General features: G+C 40.6%; 2 protein-coding genes across 5 annotated transcripts in view; one reads left to right on the top strand and one right to left on the bottom strand.

The window, feature by feature from the left end:
* Positions 1 to 832: 832 nt before the first annotated feature.
* LOC113009968 (uncharacterized) lies at positions 833 to 5034 on the bottom strand. Its single transcript, XM_026148687.2, has 5 exons — positions 4886 to 5034; positions 4491 to 4723; positions 4286 to 4407; positions 3569 to 3671; positions 833 to 2618 (listed from the first exon to the last, which is right to left on the bottom strand). Exons 1-5 carry the CDS (start codon positions 4993 to 4995, stop codon positions 1663 to 1665), a joined length of 1524 nt encoding a protein of 507 aa, XP_026004472.2. The 5' UTR covers positions 4996 to 5034; the 3' UTR covers positions 833 to 1662.
* Positions 5035 to 7999: 2965 nt separating this feature from the next.
* The window catches only part of arhgap30 (Rho GTPase activating protein 30), a 13243-nt gene continuing 1001 nt past the window's right edge, over positions 8000 to 20241 (top strand). Inside the window, exons 1-14 of one of the 4 annotated variants that reach the window (XM_080292592.1) lie at positions 8000 to 8071; positions 8629 to 9008; positions 11101 to 11203; positions 11304 to 11448; positions 11538 to 11620; positions 12330 to 12437; positions 12754 to 12872; positions 12969 to 13140; positions 13315 to 13412; positions 13782 to 13859; positions 15870 to 16529; positions 17374 to 17486; positions 17628 to 18244; positions 19247 to 20241. The exon at positions 19247 to 20241 is cut by the window's right edge and continues 1001 nt beyond it. In XM_080292592.1, the coding sequence (XP_080148718.1) occupies positions 8921 to 9008; positions 11101 to 11203; positions 11304 to 11448; positions 11538 to 11620; positions 12330 to 12437; positions 12754 to 12872; positions 12969 to 13140; positions 13315 to 13412; positions 13782 to 13859; positions 15870 to 16529; positions 17374 to 17486; positions 17628 to 18244; positions 19247 to 20241 (3379 nt within the window). In that variant the 5' untranslated portion in view covers positions 8000 to 8071; positions 8629 to 8920. Of the gene's footprint in view, positions 8072 to 8628; positions 9009 to 11100; positions 11204 to 11303; positions 11449 to 11537; positions 11621 to 12329; positions 12438 to 12753; positions 12873 to 12968; positions 13141 to 13314; positions 13413 to 13781; positions 13860 to 15869; positions 16578 to 17277; positions 17487 to 17627; positions 18245 to 19246 lie in introns of all 4 variants that reach the window. The other 3 variants (XM_026150661.2, XM_080292591.1, XM_026150660.2) reach the window with 3 other exon arrangements.

Below are 20241 nucleotides of genomic sequence, written 5' to 3'. Positions count from 1 at the left end.
AGTACCTGAAGCTACACGGGCAGCATGGGAACATTGAAACTCTAGACTGATTCAAACCCAGGAACCTTCTTGTTGTGAGACATTCGTGCTGACCACTGCACCATCCTAAGCGAGATCTGTTTCTAAAATAAATGAAACTTCCCAATTTGATTTCCATGCCCGGAGACTGAAGACAAGCGATGCCAAAAGATGGTTAGTTTAATTCTCATGAGTCATATATTTAAATAAAGCAGTTCTGACACTTTCCAAAATCCTTCAAGTCTAATCTGGTTACATTTCTTTCAGTTTACTGAAATGTATTTATTGTAACAGCCGTCCATCTGCAGGTTATCCAGTTCAGGGTCATAGGCCGAGAGACTTATCCCAGCTTCACAGGGTGGGAGGCGGGGTACGGCCTGCAGAGGTCGCCTTTCTGTTTTATGACCAGTAACATTCAATAAAATTCAAATCAAACTTAATCCTCGATTGACTGTTTGTAAAAATGTAACCTAGAGGTTTAAACATACCACAGTTCCTACTTTAGTTTGCAGTTGTAAGAAGTTATTTAAAACATACCTAATTTATAATCAAATGATTTCCAGCTTATAAAAACACTGACATTGTGCTTGAAAATGTAAAAACAACAAAATGGGAGGGGAGGGGGGTGCAGGGATTACTGCTTTTGTTAGAGCCAGACAATCTCTTCTTCTACCCTCTGACGGCCCATCAGTTTTTTGGTACTTCTTTGATTTACCTCCAGCACAAGTAACTTTGATGTTTAATGGAAACACCAGACACCGATCTAATCTCTGATAGGGCTGAGATGTGTTCAAAGATGTGTTCAAGGACCAAGTTCAAATGCAGAGCAACTTTATTTACTTTTCAAATTTGCAGTTTGGGCTCCGCAGGGAAAAACTTATCAGGATTAAATTAACATAAGTTACATGTAATAACAAAGGCAATGAATATGAAATTGGTAATTTAGGAACAACAACACGGTTGAAGATGAAGAGAGAAGAATGGCAGGTAGAAAGCCTCTTTAGCTTTTCATTAGCCTCTCATTAAGGCTGATGGATTAACACATAAAGCTACGTTTCATGAGTCTTTAAGGTGATTTGAAACCAGTGATTAAAAGGACTGAAGCTAGCATTAGTTCTGCAGTCTGATCACAGACTGTATATGAAAGATTGACATATGCTTCAGGTCTGAATTTTAAGCCATTGGAGAAGTGCTTTAAACCTGCATTCTTTTTAAAAGCCAGTAGAGGGCGACTATAAAAAAAGAACTCAGTTTTACTCGGTTTGTGACCTCAATAAACATTTCATAAACACTGAGTTTATGTCTCACTGAATAAATTTGTTCCTAGTTGGAGTAAAACAGATGTGTTATACGGGGCATGTTTGAGGAGTTGATGAGTTTATTTCCACCCTTTACTCACCACAGCTGGCTAAAAAAAAAAAAAAACCATAAAAAGATAAAACACTTAATAACAACTTTCCACAATCCATCTTTTCCATGCAGCCTGTGTGGCGCCTGATGGAAACACATTAGCCGGGCCATAAACTTGACTGTAGTTTTATAATTCTGTACCACTCAGTCTAAAATTATGTGTATATGTAACATCACAAAAACAAAACCAATTATTAAGTTCTCCACACGGGCAGCGGTTGTATAAAATAAACATTATAAGTGTGCTGTTTTCTGATGAGACTTGAGGCTAGAGCGCTGGGTGAAGCACTTCCCGCACAGCGAGCACTCGTAGGGCTTCTCCCCGCTGTGGACCACCGCGTGTCTGATGAGGTTGCACTGTTTGGTGAAGCTCCGGCCGCACTGCATGCAGCTGAACGGCTTCTCGCCCGTGTGACTCCTCAGGTGCTCTTTGAGCTGGCTGAACCTGGTGAAGCTTTTGTCGCAGTACGTGCAGTTGAACCGCTTCTCGCCGAGCCCGGACCTCCAGGGCGTCCTCATCCTCCTCGCCAGGCTCAAACTGCCTCCAACTCTGTGTGTGGCGAAGGGGCCTGCGGGGTTCGGCCCAGTCCGGCCCTCGTCTGGATTACTCGTTTGAGTACAGCTCTGTAACTGTTGAGGAATCAAGGTGGGATCTGTGGAGTTAATCTGAGATGCAGAGTTTTGTCCTTCCTCTGACTGTGGCCTCTTACATCCCAAACTTCTGCCTCGTCTTTTCACTCGTGCGGAACTCAGCACAACAGAATTAAATTTCCCAACAGAGTGAACTCTGGGTGCCACATCCTCCAAATGCAACAGGGCTGAAGATGCAAATGCAGCAGGAATCTGCTCAAACTGCTGCCCGGTGTACGGGACACCTGGGTCCCCCGTGTCTCTGCACACGCTGGATGGCCACAGCTGCCCCTCAGCTGTCTCTGTCACAAACGTGTGGGCTGAACCGAGTGGAGCTGCGTCCTCATCCGCCTCTTCCTCTTTCTCGTGTTTCACTACGAGTTCGATATCATTTTGGCCGCTGTTCAGCTGCTGTTCTGGGAAAATGCTGTAGCCGTCTACTTGGGAAACCAGATCTTCAGAGAGGGCCGGGTTTTCAGCCGAGTGGTAAAGCTCCGCAAAGCTGTCGCCTTGGGCAGGTTTTGTTGTGTCGAAATACGGCTGATGCTCGGCTCCAGAGACTAAAGAGAGCACATTACCAGAGAGATGCCTTTAATAAAACCTTTAATCGTTTAGAGCAAAGGTGTCAAACATAAGGCCAAGTCTCCAGAGTCACCCCACTGGACAGCTTTGGAAAATGTAAAGGAGGGTGTAAATTTTTCATATTTATTTTCATATATTTCTGTATTTTCATAAATTTGACAGCTTGCCCTACTATTAAAGCTCTTCCCTGTGGCTATCCATATTACACCAATGTAATTAAGTAATAATTAAACTATTAAATTAGAGAAAATCTCCTGTTTTTTTTCCACAGTAAAACACATAAATGTGGACAAAAACTTTCTGCTTTATAACTACAGGACAGTCTGAACAATGATAATTTTACACATTTATTTCTTGCAACTCAATCCCAGAGTCAAGCTGATAGATTTATTTTATTAAGCAGAGCAGCATTTCTTTATCATATATTGAAAGTAAAGGTAAAGTTGTGCTTCTTTTTCCTCATATTGTGATATCTCAGGGATTAAATGGGCAGTTAAACCTCTTTGCACCAATAGAAAGGGGAAGTTTCACTGGTCCGACCCACTTGGCCTCTGAGTTTGACATCCCTGATTTATAGTCGGCAAATAACAATTTGGCTCATTTGAAATTAATTTATAGTTGTAATTCTTATCAGATCATATCCTGGGCTTTGAATTCAGTGCAATGCTGTTAAACTGCAAACCTAGACAATAATTTGTCTGTAAACTGAACCATGTGTGTAGCATCAGCTCTGGTGCACATTAGCACACATACATATTAATTTGTACTCAGACTCAGGCTTCTCATCTTATGACCTGTATATAAACAGTGCATTTATTTACCTTTACAGCTTATCTGAGTAAAGTGAAGTATTCCTTGTGCTTGAACGAAAAGTCCCTCTTAAACATCACATTGTTTTATTTCTTCACTATTAAAGGTGTGGACTCACTCGGTCTGTCCTCTGCATCATTTTTCCACATATCCTCTTCTGCACACTCCTCTTTGATCCGTATGTGATCAGGCCCATTAGCAAGCTCCACGGCCTCAGCACACTGCAACAGCAGGCTCAGGGTTAGTGCTTAAATAAGATGACACATGCACTGCGTGGTCAAGCAAATGCATCAGTGCTTATATGCAAGTTGTGCTAGTAGAGCTCTAGCCCATCTACAATGAGGTTAAATAAGGTTAACATCACAAAGTTATAAAGTTTTGTACTTACGAGTCAATATAAAATAATTATTACATATATTCTAATTTACTTTCCCGTGTTTCTATCTTAAGGATATAGGTTTAAAAAAAAAAAACTCCCTTAAAGCAACTGGTTCCTCGCTGAGCCTGGTTCTGCCAGAGGTTTCTTCCTGTTAAAATTGAGTTTTTCCTTCCCACTGTTGCCATTCATAGGGGGTCATATGCTTGTTGGGTTTTTCTCTGTATATATTATTGTAGGGTCTACCTTATAATATAAAGCACATTGAGGCAACGGTTGTTGTGATTTGGCGCTGTATAAATAAAACTGAATTGAATTGAATTGAACTGAACCCAGTCTGGGAGCTGGTTCCACAAGGGGATTGGGCTCTTCTAGTTAAAGGCTCTGTCTCTCACTCTCACTTCTGGAACTTCTATGAATGGGATAATATGGTGCACTGGTATAATAGCCGTATCCTACCTGCTGGGGTTGATCTGGAGCCTGAGCTTCCACCGGTGTGTCCCAATGTGAGCTCTGAGTTTCTTTGTTGAGAACTACTTTGACCAGAGGAGAGAATCTCCCCGCTGATGGATTGTTAAACACTAAGAGAGAAGATCACACAAAACTGTCAGTTATAAACAACAAAGACGTGACTCCTTAGCATCTCTCAGGCAGGTGTCCCCACCTTTTCTCCTGGCCCTCATCCGGCTCTTCCTCAGCTCTGCCTCCATCACCTCACACTTGCTCTTCAGCAGGTCGATGTCCCGCCGGCTCTGGCTCACCTCCAGCCTGAGCACCGTGCAGCTCTGGTCCACACGCCGGTTTATCTCAGCTACAGCCGCCTTGGCCAGGACTTCCATGACGGACAGCAGCTGACTCTGGAAGTCGCAGCTCTCCATCTCGCACTGGTTTCGGCTCCTTGTTACAGCACAAATAAACGTTTTAAGCTGCACACGTCTACGCGTGCTGTGTGTGAATCTGTGTGAAAGTATTAGAGCAGTGCATCCATCACCGAAGCACAGCGGCAGAAGTATCTGCAGGTTCTTCCGCGTATGGTAGAGGGACGCTTATTTTTAGTACCTCTGTGATCCAGACAGACGGTCACGACTGAATCCTCCTAGAAAATTCATGCAAAAAACAACAAGCTGATAAATGCGTCTGTGCGTGTTTAAAAATGTAGTTTCCACCATTACAGGAAGTACTTAAACGACACACCAAACTCACTTGCAGCCACAAGTGACGTTGTGCTATTACCGTAATTATTACATACAAGCGCACTGCGCGTGTAGCAGGTGTGATTGCGGGTGACTGATTATTATTTGTTTTAATAATAATCATTTATTATGATTATTTATTATTTATGTGTAACTCCAATTACAATATGCTGTAACCTAGCTACTACCTTTATAAACAGCCAGATATGGACTTAACTGTACGTACAACTGACTTTTTTGCGAGATACAGATGTCTGACATATTACATGTGTAATATGACTTTTACATTTTGGAGGGTTCGTTTTTAGGCATGGTTTAGGTTGTCATGCCCATTTTGTGCAAAGATTAAAGTGATTGGGCCGCAAAAGCCACAAGGAAAGAAGCTCCTCCTTTCTCTGTAGTTTCAGTGTGCGTAGCATGGCTGATATGGCCAAAGGAGCATTTTTCTGCTGTTTCAATACTATTATTCTAAGAAGAGACTTAACCTTCCTGTAGCATTTATGAACACATCTGAAAAGAAAGAAAGAAAGAAAGCCATAAGAAATGTAACAGACAATTTAAGCAGTGAAAAAATTATGATAACAAAAAAAGAGAGAAAGAAAAACATCATTAACACTGGGTTACAGTTACTAATATAAACCACTCTCTGTCCAGGTTTTATCCCTAAGTTTTCGTCCAAACTTCGAGACACTCCACCTTAGATGAAACAGCTCACTGCAAATAAGCATTAAGTTGTTATGAGTGATCGGCTTCACCCTGTAATCAACTCTTATAGGATGGTGAGGATTATACTGGTCTTTATATACTATCTTTTGGAAGAATGGTGATTGTCCAGTAGAGTTCATGAGACTTGTACAGTCAATCAGTGGGCATGCGGGGGCCCAGCACCTTACTAACACACTTTTCCTTGTTTTTCCTTTAATTTGTCCTGTATGCTGGTTTTTCTCTATAGTCTAATCATCACATAAAATTATTCTGAAAAAGGTTATGCAATTAAGGTAAAAATAAATAAAAACTATCATGGCGTGAATGATGCAGGAACACACAAAGGCAGGCTAACAGAGACAAAGGAGGGGTTATGTAAACCCACATGAGTAGGTATAATAGAAACACCAGGGTAAACAAGATGCAACTGAAACTAATTAGAACAAAAACAAAACAAGTTTAACTAATGACTAAGAAAACAAAACAAAACAGAAAGTAACTAAATGGGGAATTCCACGACGAAGACAAAATCTTGAGGAGGCAAGAAGAAAAGAAACATAAGAAATCAAATTTAGATAATATTAATAGATTGTTTTTTAAATAAAACACACAGTCTTAAACTGAGGCTAAACCAGCAAATATACACTAACCCTCCCCCCCCCCCCCCCCCCCCCCCCCCACACACACACACACACACACACAGGTGGGCATCCATAAAAATGACCAAGTTGCAAGAAAACAAAAAGCAAAAAGAAATAACAATCCATCCATTTTCTTCTGGTTATCAAGTTCAGGGTGGCAGTGGGGTTGGAGCCTGTCCCAGCTCTGATGGGTGAATCCAGGTCCCTCTTGTACTCCACCACTTTGTAATTTCTTAGTTACAGCCTTCATAAATTTTGGGAATGCCTTGCAGAGTACTGGCTCAATAACCTACTGGCAAATACAAAACCTTAAAATCCACAAGACTAACTAAAAGATTTTCCAACAATTACATGTGCAATATTAATCAAGTGCACAACCTGGCAAATTTAAGGTTATTGTTAAAACACTGCATAAAGCACTGATATAAAACCCATTACTTATGACCTAAGAGTGAATTATAAGTGGTGACTATGTTGTGCCAATTTGTTAGAGATGATACAACAAGAAAATTGCACGATAACAGCTGAAGAAGCAATGGAGCATATTAAAATACAGGAAGTTACAAAACTGTAGCTCAGAGATGCAAATAAGTAAAGGAAGGTAAACCATCTATAGAGAAAAACAGTCGGAGAACAATCAGGTGTGATAAGTATTCCACACTTATCTGCTTTAACAGGGATTCTTACAACTAAACCTTTTACAGTAGAAACCATCTGTGATGAACTGTAAAAGGGAAAAAGCCCAGCAGGTCCACAGAAACTCATCATAAACATAATGTTTTGAGAGCTTTATTTCAAATAACAGGATACTGCAAGAATAGCATCAACACAGTGTGTAATGTAGACACACACACACACACACACACACACAAACAACTAGACTTTTTATGTTTCTCTGCAGTGCTTTGTGACTCTTTTGTTACTTTGTGGTGCATTCGTGTTCTTTGTGGCTCAAGAGTTGGGAGTTCGCCTTGTAATCGGAAGGTTGCCGGTTCGAGCCCCAGCTTGGACAGTCTCGGTCGTTGTGTTCTTGGGCAAGACACTTCACCCGTTGCCTACTGGTGGTGGTCAGAGGGCCCGGTGGCGCCAGTGTCCGGCAGCCTCGCCTCTGTCAGTGCGCCCCAGGGTGGCTGTGGCTACAATGTAGCTGCCATTACCAGTGTGTGAATGTGTGTGTGAATGGGTGGATGACTGGATATGTAAAGCGCTTTGGGGTCCTTAGGGACTAGTAAAGCGCTATATAAATACAGGCCATTTACCATTTCTGAACTACTTTTCTTGCTCATGTGTTTGTCTTCTCCTTCATTGGCACAGTGTGACTAGCTTTAGTTTATCTTATGATTTCACTGACATACTGAATCTATTTATATTTATATGTAGCAATGATGTAAAACTGTTAAAATGGAAGAAAATGTAATCAGATTTCATCCCTCATCTTTAAGGTACGTTCAGATCTACTTATTTCAGTCAGGGTGATGGAGGTCGGCCCACAGAGAGACAAATGCAGCGCATGTGAGGGAAATAGATGAACTGTACAGATACTATGAACTGATTTCCCTACTCAGCAGAGGCGGAGAAACAGAGGGCCAAATACAGAGAGAAAGCACAAGAGAAGGAGAGACACTCAGGAAGTTAAACAGGGGAAGTTTAGTGGTTTGTTGCGTCATCGTTTTATGCTGCTACTTGTGTGCCGATGCAGAGTGAAGGTAGGAACACTTGTGTTCGCTTTTTAATTTGTTTGTTTCCTCACATTTAAAGTCTTTCCAAAAACGTGGACCGATTGGGAGGGTGGTGGATGATAGGAGAGTAGCGGCAGGTGTCAGGAAGATGGAGAGAGTGGGGAGAGAGTTTGAACGTCTCTGTGAATCTATATGTTCAGTGCTCGACTTCCGCTGAAATGAGAACAGGGCCGCGATGGCCCTGACATGAGGGCAGGGAGGACAGACCGGGCTCTGTAGTGAGCGTAGTCCTCAGGCAGGAGCGGAGATTAGAAGCTTAAGTTGGTCCACCACCTCAGAGAAACCTTATAGCATGATTGGAGCGAAACGTTCAGGGGCTCTTTTCAGTGAATACGAGAAGTACAGATGCAAGGGTGTGGCCTTTCATTCGAAAATAAATTGAGTGCATCAGGGGGAAGTGAAGGCGTCATATGCAAGGCGAGCGTTCAGTGCAGTTTGTTTGATTTTAACTGTGAGATTGTTCATTGTTAAAAAGTGAAACTGCTATATCCACAACGAAACCGTTATCATTTCTGCTTTTGCAGGGAGGAAGACACAACAAAGTATGTCCTAACGCTCGATTTTACGTGACAGCCCCAATGCAGCGCAGCTCACAGAGGAAACAAGCTGCACCTAACAACATGCACTGAAGCAAAGGAAACAGAAGCAACAGCAGCACAGTCAAACCTCTGAAATGTGCAACGTTTTATCAGAGTCATCGTCACTTTAACCATTTTGGTCAACGCATCCAGAACAGACAGTCAGTGAACCTGACCGTCACCAGCAGGGTAGAGGGGACCAGTCTGAATGTGAGGTGAAAAGAGAAGACAGGAAGAGATGAGGAGAGTTCGAAGAAAAGGGGGCAACAAAGAGAAGGTGTTTGGATGTGATCTGTTGGAGCATCTAAATACCTCTGGTCAAGAGGGTAAGTGAGCAACCCTGACTAGAAAACATGTCCTGCTCTTATTGTTGTTTTCTCCACTTGTCATAGTTTTCTTCATTGCATTAAACACAATCCTGCAGAGATAAATCATTTACACATGGGTGTCAGACATCAGCAGAAGTACCGTTTATACCATGTAAATGAAACATGTCATAGAAGTGTTACTAAACTGAAGCAACCTGCTATTAAGCACATTTCATGGGATATTTCTCATGTTTCTCAACTCTTTAGCATCTCACTCTGCAGTAAAGTGCTTGCCTATGCTTTTTTTAAAAGCATAGGCAAGTCGTGAAGGCCAACGTTCAGATTATGACTTTGCTTGTCAAACCACACCAGGCTGAGTCAAACATTTGAAAAAGTCTTAATCATTTTATAATGTGACCCCGACTGACTCATTGTGGGCAAAGCGTGGGACATCGCAGGGCAAATTACTTTGGGGGTAAGTAAAAAAAAAAAAGGTAAAGACTTTTGGGAAAGTATTCTGGCACTGATGAGACAAAGGTTGACTTTTTTGGAAGAACATCAGACCAGCAGTCATAAGTGGGCATAGTGTGATGGTCTGGGGCTGCTTTGCTGCTTCAGCACGACTTTCTGTAACTGATGGAACCATCTCTTTACCAGAAATGCTCAAGGAGAACGTCTGGCCAACAGTTCATGCCCTAAACCTCAAACAGAGTTGAGCTGAAAAGAAGGACAGTGATCCAAAACACCAGCAAGTCCACCTCTGATTGGTTTAAAAAACTCCAAAATAATGGTGTTGGAGTGTCATAGTGAAATATTCTTTAGCATGACCTTAAACTGGCCATTCATGCTTGAAAACCCTCCAGTGTGGCTTTATTAATTCATCCTGCAAACATGAGTGAGCCAAAATTCCTCCAGAGCAAAGTGAAAAACTCATTGCAGTGATCACAAATGTTCATTGCAGTTGTTGTTGCCAAGGGTGGCAAAGCCAATTATGAGGCTTAGGGGACAATTGAACAATGAAATTACAATTTAAAAGCTGCATTTTGTATTTATTCAGGTTGTCTTTGTCTAATATTAGAATATGTTAGATAATCTGAAACATATAAAATATAACTGTGACAAATATGCAACAAACTAAGAAATCAGATGGGGGCAAACACTTTTTTGTGGTACTATAACTGGAGAAACAATGATTTTTGCACTTCAGCTTCTGTTTTATTTTCTGGTATTTTAAGATTTTAGCAGGGATGCAACACATTTCTTGTCAGTAATGTTTCCACTTACATGAAATAAACAAAAAAATATCGGACATAATGTCAATAAATGGGATGAAAGGACGAGGAAGGTATCTGCTGTGCACCTGGCCAACTTAACCGTGACCCTTAGAACAGAAATATTCCTCTCAGGGATCCATGTAGTCTTTGGCACTTCTGTGCTTCAAGCTAAATGCCCACATGTCAACAATGACAAAGGAAACATAACTATTTTAAGCAGACAGAATATTTGCTGTGTTCACAGTCATAGTTTGGTATGCTAATTTTTCTCACTATCAATAAGCAAAGACAAAACAACAACAAAGCTGTGGCTGAAATCAGTTTCATGTTTGTATTTGTCAAATCTCAGTATTACAGAAATGTACTTAAAAATAACCTGTTCAACTACCACAATATAAGTTTTATATATATAGTATAAATGGTGTGGTGACTTTGACCCTAAAATAAGTTTTTAAAAAGGTTTTTAACCCTGGAAATTATATTCATTACAACAGTCTTTCATAGGTTTTGATCGAGGAGTCTTTGAGTCATATGCCTGATGCTCTGCATGAACCTCTAGATGTCAGAGGATCATTATCAATAAGATCCGTGGACCAATTGAAACTGGGCAAATTTTCATAGTCAAAAGTCATCAGTATGCTTTAGTTATAAAATTATAGATTTGATAGACTTATTGACTGTATATGTACCGAATTTCCAGAATTTCCCTTAGGAAGCAACCCGAGGGATTAATAAAGTTTCATCTAAATATTTGTATCTAAAGATGACAGATTGAACATGTTCCATGCTTTTATTAGGCCAATATCCAGGTTATTCATTTGAGTCTTCTCTCACAGTTCCACTGGTGCTGCGATGCTGCAGTGAGTTTGTGGAGCATCATGGGATTGTTGATGGGATCTACAGGTTGTCTGGAGTGTCATCCAATATCCAGAAACTCAGGTAAAATGTCTGTGTGTGGTCAACCTTTACCTGTAAATAAACAATATAATCCACATATATTTTAATGGATATTCGATTATGTTATTATCATTCAAAACAGGGGTGAGTTTGAGAGTGATGGAAATCCTGAACTGAACAAGGATTTGTACCTGCAGGACATCCACTGTGTCAGCTCTTTGTGTAAAGCTTATTTCAGAGAGCTGCCCAACCCTCTGCTCACATATCAGCTGTATGACAAATTTGCTGTGAGTATCTCAGACATGCGAAAAAAACAAAATAAAATCCTTGACTGGTCTACAGGCATGAAAACAGAAAATAACACATATCCTAACAGGAAGCTGTGGCCATCCAGCTAGAGGAGGAGAGGCTAGTAAAGATCGGTGATGTCCTGAAAGAGCTACCAGCACCTCATTACAGGTACAACCCTCTGCATCCCAATGACAGCCACTTTTACTATATAATAACCTGTATTTCTGCACACAAGCAGAGGGCATCTCCTTTTATTTCTCTCCAGTAACTATCACAACAGATCAGCTCAATTTTATTACTTCACCAGAGATTAGTAGGCTTTAGTAAATTCTTCTATATGTAGATTTTAGTTCACTGCCACAAGGAAGACATGTAGGAAAATATTACAAAACTGTACATTTACAGATAATAACACTGGACCCCGTGAAGCTGCTTAATTACATATAAATGGGCTGAACTGGCAGACCAGAACCTAACTGCACGGTTTTGGTCCGCCATCATCCATCTATTATCGTGGGGTAGAAACATAAGCACAGATGCCGACACTCTTCTCTCCCTAACCACCTCGTCCTCCAGGGGCATGCAAGGCATTCCAAAGCCAGCCAAGAGAGCCCTGGGTCTACCCTGGGCTCTCATTACAGTTCAACATGGCTGAAATACTTCACTTAGTTGGATCACACAGTCCAAAAGTCCAGTACAGTTACCAATTAAAAAGTAAAGAACTGACCAATAACAGTATTTCCTTTACGAAAACCACCATTAATCCCACATTTACAGATGATAATACTGATTATTATGTGGTTGATGTGTAAAATAATACTGTTTCTAACAAGGCTGCAGATTTAAAAGCTGATCATGTATCATGTGTGTCCTACAGGACTCTGGAGTTTCTCATGCGTCATCTTGTCAGAATGGCCTCGTATTCGTCAGAAACCAACATGCACTCCAGGAACCTGGCCATTGTCTGGGCCCCCAACCTGCTCAGGTGTGTTAATGAAAAATCAGTGTGTCTCAGATATGTGCTCTTGTGAACTGAGGGATACACTACCTGCTTTCATTCTGAGGGAAAATACTATATATATAAACTGCTGAAAGTTACTGTAATTTTAATTTATATTGTATGCGATTCAATAACCTTGTATAGTGCACCGCTGCCTTTGCTTACCTGTTCCTTGTTCCTTTTCTGCTTCACTTTGTTCTTCTGTTGTTTTCATCCATTCCTTCTTCTCCTTTAGCACATAGTCATGTCTTGCAGTTGTGATAATCAATCAGTAAACCAATCTATCAATCTGTATGAAAAGGTCTAAAGACATTGAAGCGACAGGATTCAATGGCACTGCGGCCTTCATGGAGGTCAGGGTCCAGTCCATCGTGGTGGAGTTCATTCTCACACACGTCCCTCAGCTGTTTCCCGATGCAGGTCAGAACACAGATGTGCATCCACAGACACTCACGTGCAGAGAAAGGCGATAAACTTATGTACCACAGCTTAAAATCTTTCCTCTGACCTCTTCAGACATATCAAACGAGAGAAGGAAGTCCCTCCCATCCCCATCAGCATTCCCCAACACGGAGGAATGTTTATTCCGGCCTGTTCCCACCCCAGCTTGTAGCTATGGGAACATCAGTCCAGGAGATGGTCCACTTCCCATAAGACCTTACCATGCCATCATTGAAGGCACAGACAAGTGAGTAAACCATTTCTTTATCTGGGTCACCATTACTGTCCGTTATACACAAAATCTTAGTCGCTTACACTTTTTAGAGTATCAGGTGAATGAACAAGTGATGCTTGTATGTTAGAAAATAACATTTCTTTTCATATAAACTTCTTGCAAATGTGCGTGTCTTGCTCGCCTCAGGAGGAAAGGATCCCTTAAAGGCAGGAAGTGGATGTCCATCTTTAACATTGGAGGACGATTCCCGGATCCACGGCGAAAACACAAACCTTCAACCAAAGGTACAAAACCTTCACATAGAAATGAGTCACATCATTTATTCCTACTAAGTTAATTTCTCCTTTTCCATAAACAGGTTTGCGTGTTGACAACTTTATTCTCTTTGGTTTGTTTTCTAATTTCTTCTCACTTTTAGGAAATAGCAACATTTAAAATGACATTCAAACTCACATATTTTTAAATATTAATATTTAAAAATGTAAATATAATTTGTTTGTATTTTGGCACATTTTATTAATGTACTTTTAGAAAACTGTTGCTGCTGGCTGCTGTTTTGGACATCAGTTTTAAGTCTCCCATAGATCAGTTCCAACAGCTTCTCTCTATATATTATCTCACTTATCTTAGAAATAATTTTTATATTTTTTCAGCTCCAGAGAAAGAAAGGCCTGCTCTGAGACCTGCAAGAAGCATGGACTCCCTCAGCTCCCCATCCTATCCAAATGAAGGTATCGTCTTCTGAAACATTAAAATGATGAATTTGTTACTTAGAAAAATAATTAAATGCAGTAAAAATGTTAAGAAGTAAGTGAATTTCATATTTATTTAGATATAAACTCTTCTATAAAGAATTTGAAATGTTGATTTAATTTGTTTGATTTGATTAAGCTGTAAGACTCTGAGGTTTGTTAAAATGTGAACTCACAGTGCTTACGTATAAGAAGAAAACGAGTAGATAAAATTTCATTTAAATGCATCTGGTGATAGTGAACAGCTGACTGGGAACTTCTTCCACCATCACCACACAATAGAGTTGAATGGAGTTTGTTTTCTAATGTCTTGAAGAAAAAAGCACTTTTACATGCCATTTCGTAAAGTCCCGCTTTGAAGCAATTAAGCCATCCCCATTGCAGTTTTTGGACTGTGCTGGTATTTATATAGTGCTTTTAATTTTTCTAGTCTTACTGATGTCTCAGAGTACTTTACCAGCAGTGACTACAAGTCATATTTTGAAGTAAGAAGTGACCACATTTACTAGCGGTTTAACTACAACCACTAGCAAGAATGGCTAGCTAGAAACATTTATAGACTGCATCAGTGCAATGCAAAGAGTGACACATGCAAATTAATCTTAAGTAGCACAAAGTAAAATGCTAGAATTTAACCCAGTCTCGTGACAAAATGTAAAATCCATTAACGTTTATAGACACCAGCTGATTCGTTTTTTCCCATGAGAGCTAGCGTAAATTTGAAGCTAATGTACAGAGTGTATCAAAATGAATCATTCAGTTTGGAGAGGCTATGTTTTTTAAAGTAATGGACGTAGAAACTTGCGGTAAATCTTAAAATATTATTAAGGTTTTACATACAAAACAGCGCTTTGCACATCATGTTCTACCTACATTTTGCCTCCCCACCCATAACCTTCATTTAATTTTTAATTTATATTCTAACATCTGTAGGCATTTAGTATATATTCTTATTTAGTGTATTTATATAGAGAAATATAGATTATATATACTGTAAATACTACATATTCTGTTTCTGTATCAATGACACCAAGACAAATTCCCCGTTTGTGTAAAAGCTTTGCAAAAAACGTGATTCTGATTCTGAAAATTTACAGTGTTCAAAAGTGCTCCACTTTGAGCAGGCCATTTGTCCATGCGATAGTCAAACTTGTGCCATACTTTTATGAGCATGTCTGGAGTCACTGCTGTTGTTAATATTTAACCTACCGTACACCATGTGGAACTAACAAATCTCTAACAAACTCTTAATAGAGCAGTTAAAATAAATGTCCTAAAATGCCCATTGGCACCTCCAATCCCTAAGTCTCCAAATGTGGACTTTTTCTCCACTTAAACAAGAGAAATGATTTTGTGTACCTGGAAAAAATCCCTACATATAAGATCGTTTGGAGTAAATGAAAACACAACAGAAAATACATGAATGAAGTTGGTATCAGACATACACAAACTCATGTTTGAAAAACAGAAGGTAGAAATGTAACACATCAAGACCTCCCCTCTAATATAAATACAAATAGAATGAATAAGTATGTGAACATAGAAATGGGATATTTGTGAACAGGAAAAACATGATTATTTTACAAACTGCTGTGAGAATATTTTGCCACACTGGTGAAAAGTATACTTTACTAGATTTTCACTTGTCAAACCTGGAGCACAGACCTTTTGTGGGTTTTTTTAAAAATACAAGTAAGCAAAAAGAAAGCCACATCATTAGATAAGCTCAAAATACTCCAAAAAGCACCAAAAGCACAAATACAGTCAAGAGGTCATGGTTCAGTCCAGCCCAGTGAAATTAGTTGAGATCAAGTCAGTGCCCAAGGTGCACAGTCGGGTGTTTCAACATGGATAATCATGCATAAACTTGATTCTGTCAATCTTGGAGGATTCATTGTTGATTCAAATTATTGTTTGCAGATAATATCAAAATTTAGACTCAACTTTACCTTTCACTTAGGCTAAACTTATTTGTCATTATATTTTTAGGTACCAGGCGTCCTGGCCAGCGCCCTCCTTCCACCAGCATGTCTCCCCTTGTCACTACCACCCCTCAGGCTGTCTCTGAGCTCCCAGTAGCTTCAGGTGGATTAGGTGCCAGTGAATATGCTGTGACCTACCGCAGGGGAACAGGGCTAGTAAGCGGTGGTGCAGGCGTACAGGGTACCTACACAGCTCTTGATCCAGAAGGTTTAGGATTAGCAGGCAATGATACTGTCCAGTCCAGATCTCCAGGAATATCCACTAAAGCTGGTCGGAGAGCAGCCATGCACATCACAGGACCCACCATGGTTACTGTGCCACTACATATCACCTCTAACCTGGCTTTAGGGGTTCTTCAAGGGGGCGGAGCTGACAGGATCATACAACGTAGAGACAAAAACGGGGGTGACAAGGCGGGAGCAGAAAAGGCAGCGAAAAAGGTAAGCAGAGTAATGGAATGGAATGTGGAAGAAACCAAGAAGGAGGAGGAGGAAGTGAAAAGTGAAAAGGAGAAAAGCAGTGCAGAAGACGTGGAGACGACAGAGGATTCGGTGGCAGCAGGTGGTGCTGAGGAGAAAACGGAAAAAGGAGCAGAAGAGAAAGGAGATGAACCTAAGAGACAACGAGCCAAAAGCCTCCTGTCCAACTCAGAAGAAGATAACAAAGGTGATGCCAAAAATGCTGAACAAAATGTTGAAGATGATGAATATATGGGTAATTTGAACTTTTTTATTACAATGACCACTTTTTCTTACAAGGACTGCAAATAATAACTGTTTTGCACATCAGTTATTGATTTTCTGGTTCAAACTTAAACGTCTTAGCTGCTACTACAAAGATTTCTTTAAAATTTGGTACAAATAGTCAAGACCTCCGGTGCACCTATCGAGGAAACACTCCCAGGGGGACTAGCGATTTTTCTCTTTGTTGACTTTTTGTAATGTAACCCTGAGTTTTAATGTGGTTTTATATAAAATTCCACAAACAGTTCTGCTAAGTTTCATAAACGGGTCAAACGTTTGACCTTCAACTTTTTCGATGGTGCCCTTTAACAGGAATACCAAATACTTGCCAATCTGACTTCTGTATGTGTTTTGTGCAAATTACCACATTAGGGTAATCTGAAGGATGACATCCATTCAACTGCTCTAAGTCTTTTTTGCCCCAACCTTTGACTATAGTCTTTTAAAATACTTGAGCATTTTTGTTTTTATTTATTTCCTCCAAGCACATTTTGAGAATCAGTCAAAAAATAAGCCCAATAATCTTACGCTTGTATTTTCCCCAGAAATTAGTTTTTTCTCTTTGTTTTTCTGCAGCTGTCTTAGAATTAAACTATTGCAAGTACAGTGCAACAAATGAATTTTACTCAGTCGTGAAACTCATTAACTCATGATCGTTGTTTCATTGACAGAAATGAAAGTTAGTGAGACGTCCGAGCTTCAGCCAGAGGACACTCAGCATGAAGATAATGGAGAGTTCAATGCTTCTGATGTTCTCAACTCAACAGAGGTGGCAGGCGACAACCAGAATATGTTTGGCTACATTCAAGACAACTTTGAATTCCTGGACCAAATGGACTGCAGTGGAATGGACCATATGGACTGCAGTGTCTCTTATCAGGTGTGTTTTTTATGGTTGCAAATCTTTCTTAGCACATAAGAAGTTGGAGGTTTGCAGAAGAAAATGGTTATTTGCACAGGAGCAGTATTACGCTGTATTTGTGAAAGCTTTTTAATGTGGTTCCTCTTTTTTCCCCAATAGGTGCAGGAGTTCTCTGTTGAACCTCCTTGTCACTCAGACGATGAGTATGAATCAATGGCTCAAGTTCAGACTTCTCCTTGTCCTCCAGAGCCACAGTCACGCCTGCGTCCAGGCCCTCAAAGTCCCAGCGAGTCAAACCCACACAGACCGCTCAGTCTCGACTTGCACAGTCGACACACAAAATCCCTCAGCCTGCCTTACATGACCTCGCCTGTCCACGGACCGGATGAGTCTTCATCTGAAGACGAGGCTATGGGGGATGACATTGGTGATAACGAGTACAGTAGCGAGGAAGACGAGAGCATGTTCGTTAAAAGCCTTCCACCGGATTTCTTTTTGAACACAATCTCTGGGTTGGAACCTGAAACTGATGGAGAGGAAAGTTCCCCTCATGATAGCGTTTCTGTGCATTACATAGAGAGCTCTGAAGAAAGAGACTGCCAGTCACTGAAAACTGAACATTCGGCATGTACAGAAACAACTACGGGAGAGCGGGAGCAGGTAGAAGTGAACGACAGAGAAGATAAAAATGGACTGGATGAAAAGGAGATGATAGAAAAACAAGAGGAAACTAAAGTTCATCAGGAAGGAGACCAGCTGGAAAACGACGTGCAAAGGTGACAACTGATTACAATCTCAGATTTTAGTATTTATCATTATAGTTACCATGCATGTGCATTTTTGTCTTAATCTTTCCTGACTGGCAGACAGAAAAAGCACAACAACAACTATTTTATCTGTTATTTTACACTAACAGTGAGTCAGAAAATGCTTGATGTTTAATTAGAATGTGACCAGGTTCTGCACCACCTGTCTGACATATGATGTTTGAGCATCTTTCAGTTCGTTATTTTGATTTTAAACTCGCCTTATTGTTTTCATCTTTCTCTGCAACTGGGTCCAGCAACCTAATAATCTGAATATACCCAGACAACAGTCAGCCGGTGAAACCTTTAGACTGTAATGACCCAGATATTTCCCTCAGGAGTTTGAGAAGGCCAAACAGAAATAGAATGGAGAGTGAACAGGCTATTTGACCTTACTTATGAGAAACGTTATTCCGCATGAATGAGAAAGATGTAAATAGTGCTAGCATGCTTAACATATAAACTTGAAAAGGTTTACATGTCAGTTATGTTTTTGTGGCTGATTTTGGAGAAGAAACCGAACTGCACACTTTTCAAAAGACACTATAATCACTTCACTCTTGTTTTGCTGTGGTGATTTGTTTTCCAGTATCCTGTAGTTAAGTTGTGTGGTCACAGTGGCCACTACTTGGATGATTTGAAGGCTAATGCCTGAAACCTGTGTGCACCCCCTGGTGGAAAAAGATTAAAAGTACAGTGTGGCAGATAGCACCACATGTCCTTCCCGTCCCTCCATTAGAAAATCATAACAAACTGAGGGGAATTCTCTTTTGATACATTAAACTTTGTGTCATCAGCTTGAGAAATGCTACAAGAACAAACTGCTACAAGTTTAATTAAATCAGGAAGAAATATTAAAGAAGAAGCTCAAAATTAGAGCTCAAAAAATTCTATAAACAAACGTTAATATGTCTTAAAGTCTCACTTATATTGTACGCGTCTAAACTGTTTTTGTCTCTTAACTATCTGCAGCAGAGAAACAGAGGAACATCTGGATATTATGAAAGATACTGAAAGTGAAATATCCTCAACAACCTGCTGTACAGAGTTTCCACTGCCAGTCACCGAGGACGCTGACGAATCCAGCACTGTGGCTGGCACGAGCGTTGAGGAGGTGAAGGAAGTAGTTGAAATTGCTCACAGCGATTGTCCATCTCAGGAAATGATGAACCAGAAAGAAACTGAATCAACAAATCATACCAGAAGCTGTAATGGAGGGGGTACAACAGAGAGAGACAATAAGGAGGGGGAGAATGGTGTGATATGCAATGAAATGGAGGACATGTGTGAACAGTTTGTACTGAAAATAGAGGAAAGTGACGAGAGAATGAGGGAAGAAACCTCAGAGGGAAAAGCTGACAGAGAACACGACAGTAGCAATGAGCAGGATACCCAAATCTGTGGGACACACAATGACATTTGGGAAGAACTTGAGGACATTGTATCTGAAGTGATAGAAGATGAGGAAAAGGCGCAGTCTGAGAGGGAGGGTGATGTTGGGCAAGAACATTTGGTAAAAGATGAACAGGACGAAGAGCACGGATCAAAGGAAATGGTGGAAGACGACAAAGAGGAGGCGAAGAAGACGGAAGGTATGATAGAAATAGACGGTGAACCAGTTGAGACGGCTGAAGGAGCGCCAACAAGTTTAGAAATGCAACAAGAGTTTAACGAAGATGAGACCCAGAGAGAAACTCATGAGAAGATGGCCAGCAAGGAAGACTCTCAGGAACATGTCACAGCAGAAGCGTTTTCAGATCAGCCAGAGAATGAGAGCGATGGTAAACAGACAGCCGATGAGCAACTTGAAACTGCGCCAAGTGAAGATAACCAATTTAAAGAGGTGGGCTCTGATATGAAAGAGGGAAGAGAGAGTGAGAAGAGTGATGGCCCCTTAGAGGGTGTCGGAAGCACGCTGGTCTCCTCACAGCCGAAGATCTACCAAGTTAAAGCCGTGCCGGTGGTGC

The sequence above is a fragment of the Astatotilapia calliptera genome, chromosome 18, assembly GCF_964374335.1.
Source record: "Astatotilapia calliptera chromosome 18, fAstCal68.1, whole genome shotgun sequence".
Classification (NCBI taxonomy): Eukaryota; Metazoa; Chordata; class Actinopteri; order Cichliformes; family Cichlidae; genus Astatotilapia; species Astatotilapia calliptera.
Note: the sequence above shows the minus strand (reverse complement) of the source record. Positions and strands in the feature narration are given on the sequence as shown.

What these genes read in the sequence shown, in the direction of transcription:
- LOC113009968 (XM_026148687.2), bottom strand. Translation starts at nt 4,995, where the DNA reads ATGGTGGAAACTACATTTTTAAACACGCACAGACGCATTTATCAGCTT. An exon ending in CGTCTGTCTGGATCACAGAG is followed by an intron (nt 4,724 to 4,885) that starts GTACTAAAAATA and finishes TGCTGTAACAAG; the next exon opens with GAGCCGAAACCAGTGCGAGA. An exon ending in TGATGCAGAGGACAGACCGA is followed by an intron (nt 2,619 to 3,568) that starts GTGAGTCCACAC and finishes TGCTCTCTTTAG; the next exon opens with TCTCTGGAGCCGAGCATCAG.